Here is a 20,270-nt window from a genome sequence, read left to right as displayed (position 1 = left end):
ACATATCAATCGCAGAAATGGGAAAATAAGGCACGTTTTTTAGTGTTTTTCTTTACAGACAAAATAGGATCCAAATGTGCAATTTACAAGAGTTTCTTGAGGTCAGGGGAAATGTCCAAATCCAAGTTTAAGCAGAGAAACTTCACAGTAACAGATTGACCAGGACGCATTTCTGACAACATTCACCGGAATTTGAGCGATGCAAAATCTGCAAACGATTCACAGAGTTTAGAAGCCCGACATTTAATTTCTCTTGCTGAAAAAAACCTCTCTGGTCTCAACTGCAACATTCAAACTGAACAACCAACCATTTCTGATCCCCTTGACGCTCCAGAGCACCCACTCAGCCTCCCTGCATGTGTTCTTAAGGCGTCACTCAACACGGCGCAGACAGGTGGATAAACACACGATCGGTTGTTTACTCACCCTTTTCTGGTCCTCCAAGCAGTGCAGCACAGTTTTCCTCCTCGAATGATGCTGTGGACTAGCCTCTGCCCCTGCCTCCATCTTCCCATAGGTCAGTGAGTTCTTAGGCTCTCCAACAGCTTAATATATCCACTTCAGCATTTACAACAGGCTTCTTAGGGAGTAAAGGGAAATACCTGCAGCGAGTATTCAAGTCCCCTTCTTGAATCCACTTGTGTGGTGCATGAATGTCTATCCAAAAAACAGGAAAATCTCTCCATCCATCAACTTTGCTTCACGAGAAAGACGATACCCAATCCCTGGGAGGATCCGACCTCAACCACGAGTCTCGTCTCATTCATGTCGTATCCTGATGCAGCCCTTCTTTGCAGCCTTCGGTCCTGAGTGGCTGATCTAAAGTGAGCATCAGAGCAGAAACCGGGAACCTGAGACAACCGGGGTGGTTGTCTTTCCCAAACCCATCACTGCTGCCATGGAGAAGTTATAACACACACACAGGATGTTATCTACATGATCCTCTCGGCTGGTGGAGATTCAACCCAGTCTGCAGAAGATGAGGGCAGAATTCAGTTTAAGAAACTCCTGCAGTGTGAAGAAAAAAAAAAAAAAGACAAGCTGAAAATGTCCAATGAAAAAATAAGATGAGTGAGAGCTGGTGTCACTCACAGCTCAGAGGTCAAGAGTGGCATCCTGACAGAGGACAAGTGCTTGAGTTGAGAGAGAGAAAACACAGTTAAGTTGAAGCATTGCAGCAAAGGCTGCAGTATTATCAACAACATGTTAAAAAGTCAAACAGACAAACAAACGGCATTTCTGATAAGGCTAATTCTATGTGTTTCAAATGCACGGTGGTTCATTGTTTCTACCATTTGCATCTGTTTATGTATGTAGTTGTAAATTTAGGGAGATAAATGACAAAAACCAAAGTTTGTTGCATCAATTAACCACTTGCTCATAGCAGGTGTCTGAAAAACACTTAAATGCGAAACTTTTTTTTGCTGGTCACAAACTTGCTTTCATCAAATACAGTCCTTTACAAGCTGTAGTAAACACTGTTTATTTCCACAGCGTGGATTCTACGTCGCAAACAAACAAACATGCACTCAGGAGTTACAATCTGGGACGAAGGTTTGAGCTTGCTGCAGCATCCCTTCAGCAGAACCTGCAGAGCTCCGAGGCTGGCTGACAGACCTGTGCGTAATTGCGCCAATTAAACAATAAGGAACAAACCACGAGGAGAAATAAACAAACACGAAGGAGGAGATTCTGTGGGGAGAAATGATGCTCACCTCGCACTTGTCTGTTTCTTTCCCTCCCCGGTGGAGATGGTCGGTGCCTCGTGCGCAGCGCTGTCCGCTCCTCTGGCTGCAAACGGAGCAGCCAGCTGCTGCGTTCACGTACCGTCGGACATATTGTGTTTCCCGGTATTCGTTGCAGCAAAAAACTATTAAATTGTTTCACTGCTTGATTTTGATTGGGCTCAATGAGCTTGCGATATTATTTTAAGGCCCAAAAAAGTAAACATATTTCTGCTGTTTCATGAAAAGCTGCACATTTTTTAAACTTTTATGAAAGGAGAAAAATGTTGGGGTTGTCTTTGTATCTTCACACAGCAAGCAATGCATTCCTATATCAGGAAAAGAAAATCAACTTGTTTTTACATTTTGCAAAACTTTACAACTGTATAGCATTTTTGTCTTCTTTTTATTTTGTTTTTTTGTCCTTTAATTAAATCTGTTCCACTCATTGTCTTCATCATGCACGAGAGCACCAAGGAAACTATTATTCATAAAGACCAACTGTTTGGAAATAAATCCTTCTCTGATTCTTATTACAATCAGTTCTATATCTTCCGCCGACATGATTTTATCTAAAAATCTAAAAAAAAGTTTTTTCGTGTGTTAACAAATTCCTCATGGGGATTATGTGTCTCTAATTTTGTTGTATTAAATATTGTACGATAGGATATGTTCTATAGCCTTTTCCCCACTACTTATAAGCGTGTAGTGGCTTTTGTAATTTACGAGGGGCACCTAAACGCAGCTCCAGGGTCCCACTCTGTCTCTCACCGCCGTAACATTACGTCAGTGGGTGCTTCAAGCTCAGCTCTTTACTCCCAACATCCTTGAAGTGCGCCCGATGGTTACCATGACGCCTCGCGCATCGGTGTGATCTACCGCCACCGAGCGGCCAAACAGAGACATGACGACGCGAGGAATTTGAATCCACGGATAAAACAGGTGTGTGGTGGGGATTTCTATTTCTGTGTTGAATGAATGAGGAGGACATCAAACAGACTTGAGGATCATCTTAGATTTATTTAGCCATGGTCAAATAACATAACATACATCATAGACAATTGCTCAAACATGCTTGACCAAGGCTTAACAATGATTGACAACATGCTTAATGACCAGAACCTTGCCATTACTGGCATGCTGGACCAGGACTCTGCAGCCACTGGCCTCGTGCTGATCAGGATCTCACGATCACTGGCAAAGTATTCTTCTTCACAGTGTTCCTTATATTCGGCTAGAAAGAGCCCACAAATCCTCGACTCTGTATAAGGCATGAAGAACTCATCTCCTTGACTCAAATGTCAAACATCTATGTTAAGCAAAACCTCTCAGACAACAGACAGTTGGCACTGGATGAAATATAACTCTGCTGCTGTAATGAGATCTCACATGTATTACAGCTTCACAAACCTAAAAGAATTACTCTCACATGGTTGACACAATTAAAAGATATGTCCACAAATTTATTAAGATGTAGCAATCCATAAAAATACGCACTATCAACAGGAAAGGTGTAAATGTACATCAAGTAACGGCATTGTCCAGTTCATTTAGAGACCAAGCATCATATCTGACTAACAGCCGTAATATTCCAGGATTTTTTGATAATGGAGGCGGGGTGCGATTATAGCCTACGCCATGTTTACATTGTGTAACTATATGCTTGTGCAACTGTATTGTGCCAGGGCCAAGAAAGCACACGCTAGTCAAACAAAGTGGACTTTAAGGGTGAAGCACGCTCAGGCACAGCTTAGTGTGAATTCACCCTTAATACGAAAGCAGTACAGAAGAGGTGCATTGTGGGTAAACCTGACACATCTTTTGAAACTTTTCCAATCCAGCAAACCACATCAAATTGTTTTTGACAGGCTGCATTGTTTTTCATTCTGTTATTAAGTCATATCTTGTTTTACTTGTTGAACAGAGCTGTTTGATTAGAGATGGTTAAGAGTTACATTTAGTGTAACTGAAGGTTTATAGAGGATTGGAGTCGTGGTGGTTGTGTGGTCGCTCAGCCTGAAGCCCGTGCCCATGGTCCCTCCACAAGGTCAAACCAGCTGTGCTCCCAGCAGGAATATAACTGTATAAGGAGGAGAAGGGATTTCAACATAGATAACATTTTAGAAACTGAGCAGTGTAACACACAGAATATGTTGAATAATATTTATTTCAAGAAAAAAAAAAGTACAAATTCTTGGGACATGTTCAGCAGGCTTTACATGGCATGTGGTCACCTGAAATCAATCAATCAAACTTTATTTGTATAGTACTTTTCATACAAAGATGCATCACAAAGTGCTTTTACATTATAATAAATCAAACAGCAACAACACAACTCGCTCCCCCACCCCACAATTCAAAAACCAAGGTTACAACTACTAGATTATTTTTACAGTCTAAGATTAAACAGATGGACCTGAAGTGTGCATATATTGAACACAGGCTATTGTGGGCTCTGACAGTCATTCATTGTTTATTTTGTCATCCAACTTTCCTTCCTCTGTCCACAAAAAACACCTGAAGGTGCTCTAAAGTTTTACCAGCGACACAGCAGAAAACACATTACATGATATAATTTGAGCAATAAGCTCTGAGTGTTTTGGATGTCTGGAGTCTCAGGGGTCACTAACAAAGGGCTCGTGCAAGGCCTCAATATGCAGCTCGCCATGCAAATCCAAAATATAAAAAAATAAAAATATTCTACCCTATGCATAAACAAAACCTCCCTCATATCAAACTGTGTCTACTAACGTCAACTATCTAACGAGATTACAATGACCTGCTTGGCAGCATGCAGTGTCAGAAACCCCTTAAAAAAGGTAAAAAATATGATAAAATTAATATACACTGAGGTTGGAGACCCCAGGTTTAGAGTTTGGGGAGATCACAAGTGAAAAAAAAAAAAAAAAAAAAGTGTGTGACCCCCTGATGTGCAGTCATGTGGTGGACCGGAAGTGTGGGATGACGTGAACGCGCATGCTCAAACTGGGCGGGCCAAATGGTCACACACACAACTAGGCCAACTTTTCACACAACTGGAGCTTAAAGTTGACCAAGTAAGGAGGGAAAGAAAGAGGGGGAGAGACCCGCATCTTTTAAAAACATTTCACTTAGGACTTCATTGTAGTTTTATTGTGTGTTAAGATCGTGACTGTGTTACTGTTGGAGATAATATCACGTTACTGAGACGATGAGGAGATCTACATGATAACAAACCTCTTTTACGGATTTGGGTAAGTCTGCAAACATCTGTGAACTCATGTAATAACACGTATATTTCTTGTGTTTATTTGATAATTACCTGTTTGTGTTTGTGTTTACTGGATCTTTGGTTTCGGTGTTGCTAGGTTACCGCCTCCTCGTTATAAACCGATTTACGTTACCCGCCGTGTAAACGAGCTTTTATCGACGTTAAAGTCACTGCAGTGTAATGTTTGAAACACAACTTGTTTATGTATAAAACTTGTTTATGTATAAAAACGTGTTAAACCCGGGTGTTGATTAATCACTAGTGTTGTGTAATAAACCTTATCAAGAGGCGCGACAGCGAACACAAACTTCACGGTCAGTTTACGACTTTTTTTAAAACGTGTCGCCTCGTTAAATAAACGCTTTATTTGTTGCAGGGATTTAAACATTTTTTAATAACTTGTCCACATTTAAAGATAGCCGTCACTCATTCCGCGCCAAGGATTTCAAAAAACTGTTTACCTGCGCGGGATACTCTTTCTACTTCCGCTACGCTGCTACGCGCGCTTATCCCATTGGCTGTTTTCGATTCGAAGGGCGGGACCTCTGCGCCCGTTGGGCCTGGCGATTCGATGGAACGTACGTCTATTACCGCCAATATGAGACTGCTGTTTTGATTAGATTGCGCTGATTTAAACTTAAACTAATCATTTCACCATAGAATCACAGTTAAACACGATGTTTTCAGGGTGTTAAAAAATGTGGACAGCCCGACAAGTATATTGCTCTGTGAAAACTTGAAAAAAGTTTATAAATATACTCCTAAGATTCACATAAATTATTCTAATTTGGTTTAAATGATAAATTATTACATTGTTAAACTGGGAAAGTAATGTTAAAAGCTAGTTGGAATTAACATGTATTTAATTAGTGTCCCCCCCCCCCCCCTAGATTTGCACTGATAAGAGCAAATCATGAGATTTTAAATGATTGATTTGTCTGATAACAGCCCCAATCTACATCTATAATGTAATTAATCACAACCTGAATTGGTTTTCCACAGTTCATATTAGTTGGTAATGCTAAGAACGTCACTTAAAAACTATTATCTTTCTATGAAGACCCATTTAAAGGTTAGTGAGCAGCTTATAAAATAATTACATGTTTCTTAGATATGTTGGCCTCTCTAGTTCAATGTCCCACTAAAGCTCAGTTGAAATGAGTTGTCTTGTAATTTAATCACATCTTTTTATTTTATTCTTCTTCTAGGATGATGGCTTTGTAGCGCCTCAGGTTCCTGTAAAAACTCCAGTGAAAATATTTGGTCACTCTGCAGTTTCAGCCGCGAGCCGTCGAACCATGGGTCTCCTCACCACGCCTAAAAAGGGACGGGAAGTAGGCTCCGTTGATCCCTGGACGCCGACTTCAAACCTGAAAATGCTCATCAGCGCTGCTAGTCCTGAAATCAGGAACCGAGAGAAGGAGCTGTGCATGGACAACGACGGACAAGATGATATTGAATCTACTCAGGTACAAAAAAAAGCACAAACTTGTGACGGACACTCTCTGATGAAGCTCAGGTGTTCAAAGAATGACGTTTCCTTTGTGTTTTTTTCTCTCATACTGTTCCAACAGGAGACGGAAAACGGAGAAGAGAAAATGATCAGCAGGAAAGAGAAGAGTCTGGGGTTGCTCTGTCATAAATTCCTCGCCCGCTACCCTGATTACCCGGACCCTGCCGTCAACAACGACATCTGCCTCGATGACGTGGCCACTGAGCTCAGTATGTTTGTTTTGGGTTTTTTTTTCAACTCTGTGTTGTACTCAGTCGATACTGAGTCCAGTAGTGAGGGCGTTTACATCCGATTGCTCTTGTTCCAGATGTACAGAGCAAATCAGACGAACTCGTAACAGCACATGTAAACGTACATTTTGGTTTATTGCAGTCATGTAATGATGCTGAGGAGCGAGACCCCGTGTATCATATACAACTAAAATGACAGGTGGTTTTATAGGAAAGAAATAAACGTCCTTTTCTAAGATACGGAGTGAAGTGAAGCGGTTCATTTTCCTCTCTGAACATACATTAAAGTTGAACTTATTTTTGTTGACGCATTTGGTTACTGCATGAAGCATCTTTCCTCCTTGTGATAATTGTTTACATGTTTTTCACAATGTTTCTCCCCCAGATGTCGAGCGCAGGCGCATCTACGACATCATGAACGTGCTGGAGAGTCTGCACATGGTGAGCCGCTCCGCCAAGAACCGCTACGGCTGGCACGGTCGCACCAAGCTGGCCCAGACGCTGGCCATCCTGAAGCAGGTGGGCGAGGAGCACAAGTACGGCCAGCAGATGCAGCAGATCAAGCAGCGTCTCGTGGACCGGGAGTTCGACTTCGACGCCGAGGAGAAGGAGAACGAGGAGGTGGTGGTGGACCTGGAGAACGGGGAGCAGGGCCAAAAGGAGCTCTTTTTTGTAGAGCTTCCAGGAGTAGAGTTCAAAGCAGGTGAGAGGACTTCAGAACAACTGAAAGTGAGCAGGTGTCTGTTCATTCGATGATTCTGAGGCGCAGCAGACTTATTTCTCTGTTTCTTTCTGCGCAGCCTCGGTTAACAGTCGGAAGGACAAATCTCTGAGGGTGATGAGCCAGAAGTTCGTCATGCTCTTTCTGGTGTGTAACCCGCGTGTGGTCAGTCTGGAAGTGGCAGCAAAGATCCTGATCGGAGAGGACCAGGGTGCCGATCACGACAAGAACAAGTTCAAGAGTGAGTACAAGACACAGAATAAGTTTCTCAAACACGTCTGGAGATGTCAGGAAGATGGTCAAGTTGGAAAAACCTCTTTGTGACATGAAATTCAATCTTTTTTTTGCACAGTTAATCTGTTCAAATTGTTCCAGTCCCTTCTTACATATGCAGCACACGCACATTTGTAGGAGTGCACTTTGATTTCCTCCTATGCAGAGAATATAAATCAGAGTGCAGATGCACGGAGAAGCTCTAAATCCAGATGTGAGATCTATCAGAATGTGTTCTGTGTGTGTCTGGAGTTGCACATCATAGTCCTGATGTGTTCTTCATGGTTTACAGCCAAGGTGCGGCGGCTGTATGACATCGCTAACGTGCTGCGGAGCCTGAAGCTCATCGAGAAAGTCCACGTGACCGAGGAGCGGGGAAGGAAACCGGCCTTTGAGTGGGTCGGCCCCGAAGAATTCCCCCAAGTCAAAGGTATGTGACAAATGAGTGCTGAGATGTTTTCTTCCACAGTCGGAGAACATTTTGGAATAAATGTTAAATCTCTGCCTCATGTCCGATCAAAGAGTAAGTACCGTAAATTCCGTACTATTGAGCGCACCTGGATATAAGCCGCACCGGCTAAAAATAAGTAAATAAATGTATTTGTACATATATAAGCCGCACTTGATTATAAGCCGCAGGTGTCCACGCTATAACAAGAGCTATTTACACAGACGTAGGCTACCGGTAACATCCGCAAATACTGTAGCGTCCGTAAAAGGACGACGAGAGCGTTCAAATAATAACTTTTAATAACCCGATCACTGTCGGCCGTGACCACGCCGTTTACAGCCGAGAGCAACACATAACTTGCCGTAACAATCCAACTCTCTCCCCCAGCGTTCTCTCATACAGCCACTCAACACGTTCTCGCTGGTGCATTCACTGACTCTCCACATAATCGGAATTATGAACACATTATCAACTACTGACTTTACAACATGAACCGTTACAATACGAAGCCTAGCCGACGGTGTCTGTAACACGGCTGATGAAAAAGATGACCGTAATATATTTCACAAGAAAAAGTCCATCCATTCACTGCCTCAGAATGACTTCATTACTCACTTCCTCAGTCTCTGTTGTCGCTGTCAGTGTCATCTTAACGTGCAGCAGCTCTGTTAGCTTCTTTGGCAGCCAGGTCGATCGCCTTTAACTTGAAAGCTGCATCATATGTATTTCTCCGTGTGTTTTCCATCATGAGGGTGCGTGCATGAAGCGCAAAATGACTGATATTAAGATCCGACGTGACGAAGTCAAATGTTTTTGCGGCAGAAGCTCATTGTCCCCCATAAAAAATCCATGCATTAGCCGCACCGGAGTAGAAGCCGCAGTGCTCGAAGTGTGAGAAAAAAGTAGCGGCTTATAGTCCGGAATTTACGGTAGGTCTCTGTGTTTTTTCAGATTTGGAGAGCCTCACGTCTGGGTGCCTATCCAAGAGGAGAGATGTACTGGAGTCCCGTGCATCTGCAGACAACTGTGCCAAAAACCTCTTTTCATCACCGGGGACGAAACGCAGCTTCACCCGGCACCCCTCCCTCATAAAGCTGGCCAAGAGCATCCAGGAGGACCGGCGCAAGATCAACTCCGCCCCCAGCAGTCCTGTGAAGAGCGCCCCTGGTGAGTGTACCAAAAGGCCCGTTGTTGTGGCGAGTGTTTATGAGCCGTGTTAACAGACGTTTCCCGTTCTTCCCCTGTCATCAGGTGATTCATCAAACGGTGACTTCCCAAACAAAATGGCCCAACTCGCTGCTATTTGTAAGATTCAGCTTGACCAGGAGTCTGTGTAAGTTCTGATGCACAAACCGCAGCTGAAAGTCAAATCACATCTGCTGCATGATAAGACACTAGTTGAAAATAATAATTTATTGGTTGTTAAATCCGAGTCCTGCTTCTGTTTCAGACCTGGAGCTGCTGATCCAAAGCCTGCTGCTGCTGTTAGATCAGAGCAGAGCTCCTCCAGTCTAATGGAAGCACCTCAGACTCTGTTTCTAACCCCAACCCAGGAGTCTGGAGTCAACACTACTGTCCACCTAACACCCAACACCCCTCTCGGAGCCCTGCCCGCCGGCTCCGTAGCGTACATCCCCGCACATTGTTCCTCCATGATCCCGGTCCTCTTACCGCAGCAGCGAGAGAACGGACCCTACGCCGTGTACCTGCAAGCGCCCCCCTCCAGGCCCAACCCTCTGGCCAGACCTCAGCCGACCAGCCTCGCCGTGCGCTCCATGACCTTCGAAGACAAGACGGGGCAGAGTCCAACGGGTCAGTGTGCAGCGACGAGCCAGCCGGCCTCCTGCAGGGCGGCGGACGTCAGCCCGCTGGCGCTGAAAAGACTGCGATCGGATTCAGCCTCGGAGTGCAGCCCCTCCAAAACCAAGAGGACAGACCCCAACTTCAGGGTATTCTGACTTTTACACATTCGACGTCATGTAGTTCGGTCAGTTTATAAGAGTTAGTACTGTTTGCTGTCTGAAAATGACCAACAGGCAGTTTAATGTAAGAACAAGCATGAAGCTAATTACACTAAAGGACCGTTAATAGAAACAAAACAGCTTCAACTTTTCTGTTTAACTCAAAAAGGTGAAATCACTTCCTCATTTGACTTCAAGCAAACTGCCTATGAAACCAACAACAGAAAAAAGAAATGTTGTATATATCCAACAGTGCTTCACAACACAAGATGTAAATAGTCAGCAGGTATCTAGTTTATAAATTTTTTCTAGAAAGCAGAGGACCGGTGAGTGAAGTCATATCAGAATTGTACATTTACAAATACGAGGAATCTGTCTCAGTATATTGGTGCGAAATAAAGCAAAATAGCCAATACTTAGATCAGATACAATAAAATATAAGAAGCAATTACCAATATATGAAACAGAATTTAAAACATGTCAAATATAAAGAATAAAAAATTAAAAACACAGAATGACCCCAAAGGAAATAAAACCAGAGGATGTTTTGCATGGTGGCTGTTCAGAGTGAAAAGTGACGCACCTTGACCTCAGCGTTTCCTCGCCCTGCTCCTTTTAGGACACTTCTCCAAAGCTGAGTGAGATCCTGCAGGCGCGCCTCAAGGCTCACCGCGGCCCTCAGCTCTCGAGCCGGCCCTCGCCGCGCGCCCTCCACCTGGACCCCGAGTTCGTCAACACCCCCGGACTCCCCGGAGCCGTTCAGACGCTGGAGCAGAGCGTGGAAACCTTCCTCGACAGAGAGGACAAGATGGCAAACTGTGACAGAGAGGCGGCGTTAACTCCGCTCCGAGCCGTTCCCCTCACACCGGGACAGCTCCACCCGGAGGTACGAGCCGACTAAATGCTTCGCTGTTAAACTGAACGCAGCAGCAGTTTGTTTGAATCATCTCTCTCTCCATCCAGACTTTAGTGCCGGCTGGGTATCTGATCCCCATCTCTCAGCAGTCCCTCATTGGCTACAAAGAAATGCAAAGTGCAGGGAGAGAAGGCAACAAGGCCCCAACTCCCACCTACATCTACAAAACCCCGACAGCAGGTAAATATGTCAGGAAACGGAGGACCGAGGTCCAAGGATGAACCCGGGTGATTCCCAGCAGAATGAGCACTTTGAGAGAGGAGGATTGAATGATGCATTTTGTTTCCCACTTCAGGTTCGAGACCCACCCTGGCCCAGGAGATGACACCCACCAACCTGCGTCTTCACAAAGCCGTGGCCCTCGCCTCGCCCCAGGCCGCCCAGCTCGCCCGGCGCCTCCACAGCCCCAGTCCTGCCATCCTGAACTTCACCCTGCAGAACCTGGGTCTGATCTCCGGCTCCAGCCCGGGAAACGCCTACGCAGACCCGCAGACTCCCGAGAACACCATGCCCAGCCCGCTGAGTCTGCAGCAGAGGGGAATGGTTTTCATCAAACCCGTGTCCCCCATGCCCCTGCAGCAGTCGCTGTCAGGGCAGCCGCTGGCTTTGATCAGTCTGCAGCAGGTACAAAAAAAAACATACATGACATAAACGTCTCCCGTGCTGTCCCGTGTGTCTTTATATATAACTAATGCTTTTTGTTCCTGCAGCCTCTGATGACCACGCCTAAAGGGAGCGGGCTCCACCAGCCCAGCTTCTTCCACACACCAGTGCCCCTCTCCCCTCTCGCTGCCGTGGTAACCACCAGTGGACACCCTGCCACCAAAACTGTTTACATCCCTCAGAGGAAGCTGGACGTCAACACGGACGACTCGGCTCACCCCTGACACTGTCCGTGTGTGTGTGTGTGTGTACATGTGTGTGTGGGTGACGTGTTTGTATTCGGGGTGGGTGACTTGTGTTTTCTGTCCGTATAGTATTTTAAACTTTTTATTACCTCTGAATCTCTCACAGCGTTTTTATCATTGCCAGCTCTGTTAATAGCTGCCGTGCAGACTTCAGCTGTGCCCAGTGGACACAACAACGAGACGACGACATTTCAAACCTCATGAACTAAAAGGAGTCAGTGGAGGAAGGCTTCTTTCTTTAGCTTTTATCGGTTCCTTCTGCTGGTTTGGGTGATCCAATACGTACTCGATCGATCTTCATAGACGTGTTAAAAGTCCCATCTGTGCTCTAAGGACGGATGTTTTTTCGGATGGAAAGACAAGTTTGATGAGAAACTGGTTGGTTGATCATTTTGTCTCGAAGTTGGAGACGACTTTTTGCACAAATGTAAATGAACTTTTACCTGATTGAATTGTTTAAAAAAAAAATGTGTGGATACTTGTAAGTCCTTTAAAAAACTAATCAGATGTTTTGTTGTTTAATTTATAAGAAATTTCTGTTTTAATGTCCTGCTTAATGTAATGTGATTATTTTAATTTGAATACATGTTTTTTTAAAACATCAGTTGATTCATGTCTTTTTTTTTTAAGTTCTGGTTTACACACATGCACAAACACCACCTGTGTACAGATGTCAGAGTTGCTACCTAGGCAGTGCTGCAGAGCAGTTTTGGGGTTCAGTGCCTTGCTCAAGGGCACATCGTCAGTACTCGGGAAGGGCCCCGTCTCCTCTCCAGATACCTTTTAGTCGTCTGCCAAATACATTTCAATAAAGAATCATCACCAAGTGTTTTTTTTTGCTTCCTGTAAAACTTCTCAAACTGATGACTCATCCAGCAATAAGGATCCTTAACTCATCTTTAAACCAAATAAAATGCTTTGTCGAAGCAAACAATCTAAACTAATTCATCCCAACAATGATGTCCCGCCTTCTATCTTGTGATTGGTTTCTATAATATATATATTATAATTGTATAATCTTTTTTTTAATAATTGTACTTATGTAAAAAAAAAAAAAAGCCAGATTTTTGTTGAATAATTTACAGATAACTTCTTAATTGTTGCTGCTCTATTCTTAACTGAATTTCCGGTCAGTATAATTTGAATTTGTGTGTTAAAAAGCTTTACTGCCATACAGCTGAAAACCATTTTAAATAAAAGCCCAACATGACCTCCTCTGGAATATCTGCGTCAAAGTGGACGGGTGTATTAACATTCAGACGTGCAGTTGTCAGATGCTTTGTTTGAGTTCTCATCATGTTAGGACTTAATCCTGTATTATACTCCACGCTGAGCCCCTGTGTGTGTGTGTGTGTGTGTGTGTGTGTGCGTGTGCAGCTGCCCATCAGGACAACAGGAAGGCTTCAGAGATGGTCAGAGTGTCCCGTGTCGGTCTGTGACTACACAACACATGTGTGAGACGCTGATGGAGGGTCAGAGGGCTCCGCTCCGTCACAAGTTATTTTAGGAGGATGCTTTCACTGGAGCGTCACTGATGGACCCGGGTGATGGCGAGATGGACGGTATTTAAGCAGCCTGGGAAGCGTTCACTGCCACGTTTTTAACAGACACACACAGACTGGGATACAAGGTAAGAACTCATTTACACACGTTAAAGCTGTCATGTCGGTTTATTTAGGGGTATCATTACTTTAACTATCACTCAGGTGTTATCTGGTTAATCTGTGATTGTTATTTTAGTTGCTACAGGTGGGATTATTTTTAATCCAACAGGGTTCTTTCAACATGAACACACACATCAGGAGTGTATTCAGCGTTTGATTTCTGATTGGTCTCGCTGTAAATCCAAACATTCCCAGTATTGTGTGCTGGTTGGCAGCTTGGCTTTTTGTCTGTCTGATGTCCCAGTAAAGCCTCTATTCTTGGACACATCACATACCAGTCCTGTGAGGTGGGAGAGGGCAGACTGATATGAGAGTGGAAGGACAGACGGAGCAGCTCTGACACACCTTAAAGGCTTCAAGTGAAGCCGACAGACGAAGTGAAGAGCCGGTCTGACCTTTCAAACTGATAAAGAAATACACGTGACACTCCTGTTTCAGCTTTGTTTTCTACTTTTTTAAGAAATTAAAATATTTTACCAGACTATTAAAACAGAAAACGGGACATCAAGCCATCTCAAAACTGTAAAGATTAGATTTAAGGAACACTCTGTTTACTGATTAATTTCTAAACGGTTTAAATAGTGTGCAGTGGACGACCTCGTGAGTCTCATCTCTAAATGTCTGACCTTCTACCTGAAAAAACTACTTATGTACATTTAGGTTTTTAATTTCAGAAAAAAAAAAATCTGTTAATTGTGTGAAACTGGTAGAAATAAATAATCAAATAATAAGCGTAGAAAGTATGAGGAAGTCCACCTTGTTTTATATATTTAAGTAATTCAAGATATTACATCAGACAATTAAATTGTGTTATTCATTTTCTGAATCCTTTTAGAGTAAAGATGTCAAACAGATTCCAGCTCTACAATGTTAACGTTTAGTTTCTATCCGTTATTTAAGAGCACCTTTCTGTGACAGCAGATTTGATTTCTGATTGATTGAAGATCTGCAGATTCATCGTCTGCATCCTGATTTATTAGGTATGCAGTTCATCATCTGAAGTGTCTTTTTGGGCGTCTTAGATGCCAAACTGGGGAGGAGGAGTGAAGTGTGCCGCCTGTGAGAAGACGGTGTATCACGCCGAGGAGATCCAGTGTAACGGGAGGAGCTTCCATAAGACCTGTTTCATGTGCAGTGAGTGACTGTTTACGCTCCAGTGCTGCTTCCCCACATCCATCATCTTCCTATAATCTGTCACATCGACTTAACTTTATTTTCCCTCCTCTCTCTCTCTCTCTCTCATGTCAGATTTTATTTAGTGTCTCAATAAACACTATTTTTTTATGTTCTTTATTAATTCATGTTTATTTTGTTTTTCTAACTCGCCTCCTTCTTAGCACTTTTTTATTTCTTAGTTATTTTCCTTCTTCCGTCTTTCTTGTTGTCCTTTCCCTTTTGTATATTTCACTATTCTTTCTCTCTTTCTCTGCCATATTTAAAGTTTGTTTCACTCCTCTTTCTTCTGCTTCTAACCCTTCTCCTGCTACAACTCATCACAGGACTTTAACCAACACTTACCATGTTCTCTGTGATTACACATCTTCTCCATAAATGTGCTTTTTTTTAATGTTTTGCATGATTGAATGAAGACTTTTTTCGGGCTGTGTCCCTGCGACTCGTCTGTTTGATCCTGATGCCCCTGACCTGAATTTGAGTCGTGGTCTTGTTTGTGAAACAGCCGACGTTCCTCAGCTCCCCATGCCCTCTGTAATCCGGGGAAACCACCCTGCGGACACATCGTGCAGGCCCTACTGTTCTCTGCACAAACACTTTCCAGCTGGCTGAATATGAGCGTGTGTGATTATTCTCAGTGGGAGCTCTCGAAGGCCTCTGTGATAAACTCATCCGTTTGTATCTGTGCGTCTCCTCCCGAGCGTTCAGCTCACTCTCTCTCCTGCCCAACAAAAATAGAAACACAAGACATCTGGCTAAGTGTGACCGTTGACTGATAAAAGCTTAATTTAACCTCCATTACTCAACCCTGACTCTCCCACAGAAACCAGTTCACCAAACCTCCTGGTCAGACAACCACTGTGTCAAACATATGGTTAAATGTGCTCAACAGACAGACTGATACAACAATGGATCATCGATGTATGGATGAAAGGATTAATTGATTGATGGTTGGATGGATGGATAAATCTGTTTTCTGTCTGTCGTCTTAAATAGCAGATTTGATTGGCCGTTGTACAAATATTTAATACACAAGGAGTGCGTTTGACTTATTTTTGGCTCAATATAACTCCATACAAGAGGACAGAATAAAGTTCCAAATTCAACTAACGAGGAAAAATGTTTTGTAAGGGAATAAATTCACATTAACAATCTGACGATTCGTCACAAATGAAGTTCAGCTTAAAGCGAGACTTTGATGTTTGTTTGGTATCAGAAACTGAGCCCCAGAACAAAGTGTAATTCTTTGTTTTCTTTCACGCAGTGAGCTGCAGAAAAGGTCTGGACAGCACCACAGTCGCAGCACACGAGTCTGAGATCTACTGCAAGTCCTGCTACGGCAAGAAATATGGGCCAAAAGGCTACGGATACGGGCAGGGAGCCGGAGCTCTGAGCTCTGATCCACCAGGACAGAACTTGGACCTGCAGTCTACCCAGTATGTTCTGATGCTTTTAGTTCTGAACAAAGGCAAAGTTTGGATTCTGTTCAAATGGAAATTTCACTGAAATCAAATTTCTTTAACTTTAGTGTCTCAGTGTTTTTTGTGCAAAAACTGCATTATCATTTGGTACGATATTATCATACACCTTTAGCTGATTTTTGTTAAATTAACCTTTGGCAAGTCAGATCAGTATTTCTAATTTTACTGAAATGTGATGGCATTTTTTTTTTTTTACAATTAAAGCTACAGAAACAAAGTATATACTTGAAAAATGTTATTTACTTTTAATAAAATTTGATTTCCACTACAGGGACTCAAATCACAGCCCAGAGAAAAGAGATATTATCACACCATGTTCTGATCTTTTTCCTAGATCTAAGCCACGACCTGCTGGTTCAAGCTCCAACGGCAGTAAAATGTCCCAGAAGTTTGGTAGTTCGGACCGCTGTCCTCGCTGCTCTAAAGCCGTGTATGCAGCGGAGAAGGTGATGGGAGCCGGGAAGGTAAAGACCATTTCACCTGTGCTCGTTCTTAGTCTGGGATGTTTCACTTGATATAGTCAATCTTCCTTAGTAATGTGAATATTCAGCTGGTTCCTGTTTCCCCAATACAGAGACGTCTATCAGAATTCAGACATTTAGCTCAGACATGATCAATATATTAGTTGCTGCCCCTTAATGTGCCATCTTAAAGTCAAATAACCGCAGATCCTCTGAAATGATTTTTTTTTTTCTGGTTTTAATCTCTTCCTGTAAAATGTTTCAGATGTCTGATGACTCATTTTTAACTCAGGGGCTTTTTCTAATTTTTCGAGCATTAAACAGTAAAGTTTCTGTACATACTCATTAAGATCGATTTCATGGGGACTTGAAATATACTTTCTGTGTATGTGTTTTTTTGCCCTCTTAGCCCTGGCATAAAACCTGCTTCCGCTGCCTCCTGTGTGGGAAAAGTCTGGAGTCAACTACAGTGACAGATAAGGACGGAGAGCTGTACTGTAAAGGTGCACAACTCAAACACTACTCTTACCTTGTTTTAATCCAGATCTCAACCCTCAGATGTCACCTTGAAGCTCCAGTTGCTGAAAATGTCCTTTTTCTGTGGGTCACGACTGTGGACCTCGAACACGTTTTAAAACATGGTCGTCTTCCATCTCAGGTCCAAACTGTATTAAACGTATCTCATTGGCTGTAACATGTCAGATATTTGGGTTGCATTTTTTAAGTAAGAGTTGTTGGGAGGTTCTGAAGCTCAACCAGGTGAAAAAATCTGCTAAAAAAACTTGTTCTTCAAACCAAAGACCCCAAACCCACACTCTCATAAAAACATATCTCTATTGTTTAATATTTACTCACCGTTTCTATTTTTCTCCTCAGTCTGCTACGCCAAGAACTTCGGCCCTAAAGGATTCGGACTGGGGAACGAGGCCATGTTGGAGGACCGGCAGTGAACACCTCTGGATTACAAAAAAATACAAACAGGCTGTTTCACACTGTAGCTTTTTTATGAAATCCCAGCTCTTAACTTTAACAATGGATGACATTTCTTTCTCCTGAAATGCTGGCACAGAAAAGCAACACAAGAGCCAAACAACATTTGAAGGTTGTGATTGTTTTGAATGTTGGATTAAATATGGCATGCTACACAATAAAACTATTTTGGTACCTTAAAACTGTTTCTGAATGGAGTTAATTTCCCCAGAACTGATTCAATCTGTAAGAGCCATGATTGTTTCACCCCAGGCCATCAGAGGTCAGGCTGGGGCGCCACCTTGTGTGGGCTGAGGGTGGCTACAGGTGTTTTAAGATGCTGTGACTTATGTTCAAGGACGGTAGTGGAAGGATTTTGAGCGTTTATGGAACCGACAGGAAAATAAATCAGTTTTGAGTTATTTATGGAAAATTATGATTTTGCTTATTTTATTTCATTTAAGTTAAACTGAGAACACTTTGTGCCCACAACCAGCCGGTAGCGGCTAAGAATTAATCCCTACACAATCAATCAATAAAAATGTTGAAAGCGTTATGTTTACCTCCAGTAAACAAAATCTGAACTACCGAGGTCACTCATGGCGAACTAACAAAACACTGTCACAAAAAGGTACCACATATGTGGACCTTGGGTTTCTTTAAGGTGGAAGAAGATCATAACCCTTCAAACCGTCTTTATGCAAAAGCAAAAACACAGACGGCCAACGCATGGTGTTGACTCTCCACCTACCTCTAAAACCTCCCTGCCCAGCTGACTGTCATCAACCACCAGGGGAGGAGTCACTGACTTCTGATGAGCAAGGAAAACATGTGACCTCGTTTCCATGGGAATCTGTCCAAAACAAAGGACAAGAGTGAGAAGATAAAATCAGTGTTCATGTATTTGACTTTCTCTATAAGAGTCAAAAAGCAGATTACAGATATAAGATTAATTTCAGATCTGATTGTTTTGATTGTTACAACTTTATAAAATGTATGAAACTGTATTTCAATAAATAAATGTCATTCTTTGACACTTTTTCCTCCAGCTGCGTCAAGACAAGTTTCATGTCCTCGTCTTGTCATGGCAAATTATTAAAAGAATCTTATTTGCATTTATAAATAATTCAGTGGAATAATTAATTAGTGCAATCATTGTAAATCGTGATTAACAAACCCACGGTGTTAATTCATCCCAAACACTCACGTGTGAGCGCTCATGCAGAGCTGGTTTGGATTAGATGTTTTTGTCAAACTAAAATTGGAGCTGTTATCTCACATTAATAAATTAGAAGAGGAGGAAACACACAGAGAGAAGATTGTTCGACCCTCTCGTCACTTGTGATGGTTTTGGGTCCGTTGCTCTGTTAAGGCCGTGGAGAGTGGAGGAAAACGGCAGGCAAAAACTCACGTCCACACTATACGGGGATTTCAATGCTCGTCGTTTATTTAAATAAACACTCCAACCTTATCAAGCCCGGTTGTACGGCTACTATCGTTTCATACATGAACAAAATAGTGCCATATTTGACCATCATTGTTGTTCTATAAAATAAAGAAAACAGGAGCGAAAAATAATACGTCCGACCAGCGTAGTGTGCGCATCGTTCCACGAGGAGCAGGTAGCACAGGCACTGCTTGATGACGTCGCCACTAAGCGACACAGTATACACATTGTTAAAGGTACATTCCATAATCACAACCGTTACATATTCCCCCCGGTGAGACAAAGGCTGTCCTCAGCCGTACGCACAGAGACACAGTCTTTGGGGATCCGAGGAGCCTTCACGTACAGCCAGGGACGAAGCACTCAGTAACAGCAAACCGGGAGCCGTCGCCGCGTCGCCTACCGTAGCTGCCGGAGGGAAACTCTGTACACCGAAACTCCAAAAGTCCAGGAAACGTGGAGCGTTCCGTCTGAAGCCGACTCTCTGTCCGTCCGCGCTGCGACACTCCCGCGCGCGTACCCGCTTGTGACTTTGATGTCGCCGAAAAGCGCGGCCAAGCTTAACACAGTCCAAAACGGCGAAAAAAGAATGGTGAAAAAAATGTTCACTTCGAATACTTGCACTGGTCGTTGATGAAAGGTCCAAGGAAAAGTTGTTCGGGCGCCATTTGTGATGGTTTTGGGTCCGTTGCTCTGTTAAGGCCGTGGAGAGTGGAGGAAAACGGCAGGCAAAAACTCACGTCCACACTATACGGGGATTTCAATGCTCGTCGTTTATTTAAATAAACACTCCAACCTTATCAAGCCCGGTTGTACGGCTACTATCGTTTCATACATGAACAAAATAGTGCCATATTTGACCATCATTGTTGTTCTATAAAATAAAGAAAACAGGAGCGAAAAATAATACGTCCGACCAGCGTAGTGTGCGCATCGTTCCACGAGGAGCAGGTAGCAAAAGCACTGCTTGATGACGTCGCCACTAAGCGACACAGTATACACATTGTTAAAGGTACATTCCATAATCACAACCGTTACACACTTTTCAACCAAAAAAACCCTACAATTTGACAACAATGTCTTCCTTAATTAATACATTTGAATTGATTTTTATTTGTTGGTTTTGGA

General features: G+C 43.0%; 3 protein-coding genes and 2 long non-coding RNA genes across 8 annotated transcripts in view; 2 read left to right on the top strand and 3 right to left on the bottom strand.

Moving 5' to 3' along the window:
* The window catches only part of nav2a (neuron navigator 2a), a 197,221-nt gene extending 195,392 nt beyond the window's left edge, over positions 1 to 1,829 (bottom strand). Inside the window, exons 1-2 of the mRNA XM_079339368.1 lie at positions 1,716 to 1,829; positions 427 to 1,008 (exon numbers count right to left, since the gene is read on the bottom strand). Coding sequence (XP_079195494.1) covers positions 427 to 507 — 81 coding nt within the window. The 5' untranslated portion in view covers positions 508 to 1,008; positions 1,716 to 1,829. The remainder of the gene's footprint in view (positions 1 to 426; positions 1,009 to 1,715) is intronic.
* A 761-nt stretch (positions 1,830 to 2,590) lies between these two features.
* Positions 2,591 to 17,892, top strand: csrp3 (cysteine and glycine-rich protein 3 (cardiac LIM protein)). Its single transcript, XM_079339402.1, has 7 exons — positions 2,591 to 2,666; positions 13,325 to 13,577; positions 14,634 to 14,745; positions 16,049 to 16,220; positions 16,600 to 16,729; positions 17,136 to 17,229; positions 17,603 to 17,892. Exons 3-7 carry the CDS (start codon positions 14,634 to 14,636, stop codon positions 17,674 to 17,676), a joined length of 582 nt encoding a protein of 193 aa, XP_079195528.1. The 5' UTR covers positions 2,591 to 2,666; positions 13,325 to 13,577; the 3' UTR covers positions 17,677 to 17,892.
* LOC306821157 lies at positions 2,725 to 3,401 on the bottom strand. The gene is made up of 2 exons (XR_013778748.1): positions 2,877 to 3,401; positions 2,725 to 2,846 (listed from the first exon to the last, which is right to left on the bottom strand). It is a non-coding gene; the product is annotated as an uncharacterized lncRNA (long non-coding RNA).
* Positions 4,669 to 12,546, top strand: e2f8 (E2F transcription factor 8). Of its 4 annotated transcripts, XM_079339039.1 has the most exons (14): positions 4,670 to 4,780; positions 4,869 to 4,957; positions 6,183 to 6,443; positions 6,549 to 6,696; positions 7,103 to 7,420; positions 7,518 to 7,679; positions 8,004 to 8,141; positions 9,114 to 9,329; positions 9,414 to 9,495; positions 9,613 to 10,111; positions 10,743 to 11,009; positions 11,087 to 11,219; positions 11,335 to 11,663; positions 11,750 to 12,546. In XM_079339039.1, exons 3-14 carry the CDS (start codon positions 6,273 to 6,275, stop codon positions 11,924 to 11,926), a joined length of 2,640 nt encoding a protein of 879 aa, XP_079195165.1. In that variant the 5' UTR covers positions 4,670 to 4,780; positions 4,869 to 4,957; positions 6,183 to 6,272; the 3' UTR covers positions 11,927 to 12,546. The 4 variants fall into 4 exon arrangements, with proteins under 4 accessions (XP_079195166.1, XP_079195164.1, XP_079195165.1 ...); XM_079339040.1 differs by having other exon boundaries at positions 4,669 to 4,957; positions 6,250 to 6,443; XM_079339038.1 differs by having other exon boundaries at positions 4,669 to 4,957.
* Positions 14,739 to 18,548, bottom strand: LOC306821156. The gene is made up of 3 exons (XR_013778747.1): positions 18,447 to 18,548; positions 17,582 to 17,682; positions 14,739 to 15,505 (listed from the first exon to the last, which is right to left on the bottom strand). It is a non-coding gene; the product is annotated as an uncharacterized lncRNA (long non-coding RNA).
* Positions 18,549 to 20,270: the final 1,722 nt, after the last annotated feature.

Source organism: Symphodus melops (genome assembly GCF_947650265.1).
Source record: "Symphodus melops genome assembly, chromosome: 3".
Taxonomy (NCBI): Eukaryota; Metazoa; Chordata; class Actinopteri; order Labriformes; family Labridae; genus Symphodus; species Symphodus melops.
The sequence above is the reverse complement of the archived record's forward strand: the minus strand, read 5'-3'. Positions and strand labels throughout refer to the sequence as shown.

What these genes read in the sequence shown, in the direction of transcription:
- e2f8 (XM_079339040.1), top strand. Translation starts at nt 6,273, where the DNA reads ATGGGTCTCCTCACCACGCCTAAAAAGGGACGGGAAGTAGGCTCCGTT. An exon ending in TCCTGTGAAGAGCGCCCCTG is followed by an intron (nt 9,330 to 9,413) that starts GTGAGTGTACCA and finishes CCCTGTCATCAG; the next exon opens with GTGATTCATCAAACGGTGAC. An exon ending in CGGGACAGCTCCACCCGGAG is followed by an intron (nt 11,010 to 11,086) that starts GTACGAGCCGAC and finishes CTCTCCATCCAG; the next exon opens with ACTTTAGTGCCGGCTGGGTA.
- csrp3 (XM_079339402.1), top strand. Translation starts at nt 14,634, where the DNA reads ATGCCAAACTGGGGAGGAGGAGTGAAGTGTGCCGCCTGTGAGAAGACG. An exon ending in TTGGACCTGCAGTCTACCCA is followed by an intron (nt 16,221 to 16,599) that starts GTATGTTCTGAT and finishes TCTTTTTCCTAG; the next exon opens with ATCTAAGCCACGACCTGCTG. An exon ending in CGGAGAGCTGTACTGTAAAG is followed by an intron (nt 17,230 to 17,602) that starts GTGCACAACTCA and finishes TTTTCTCCTCAG; the next exon opens with TCTGCTACGCCAAGAACTTC.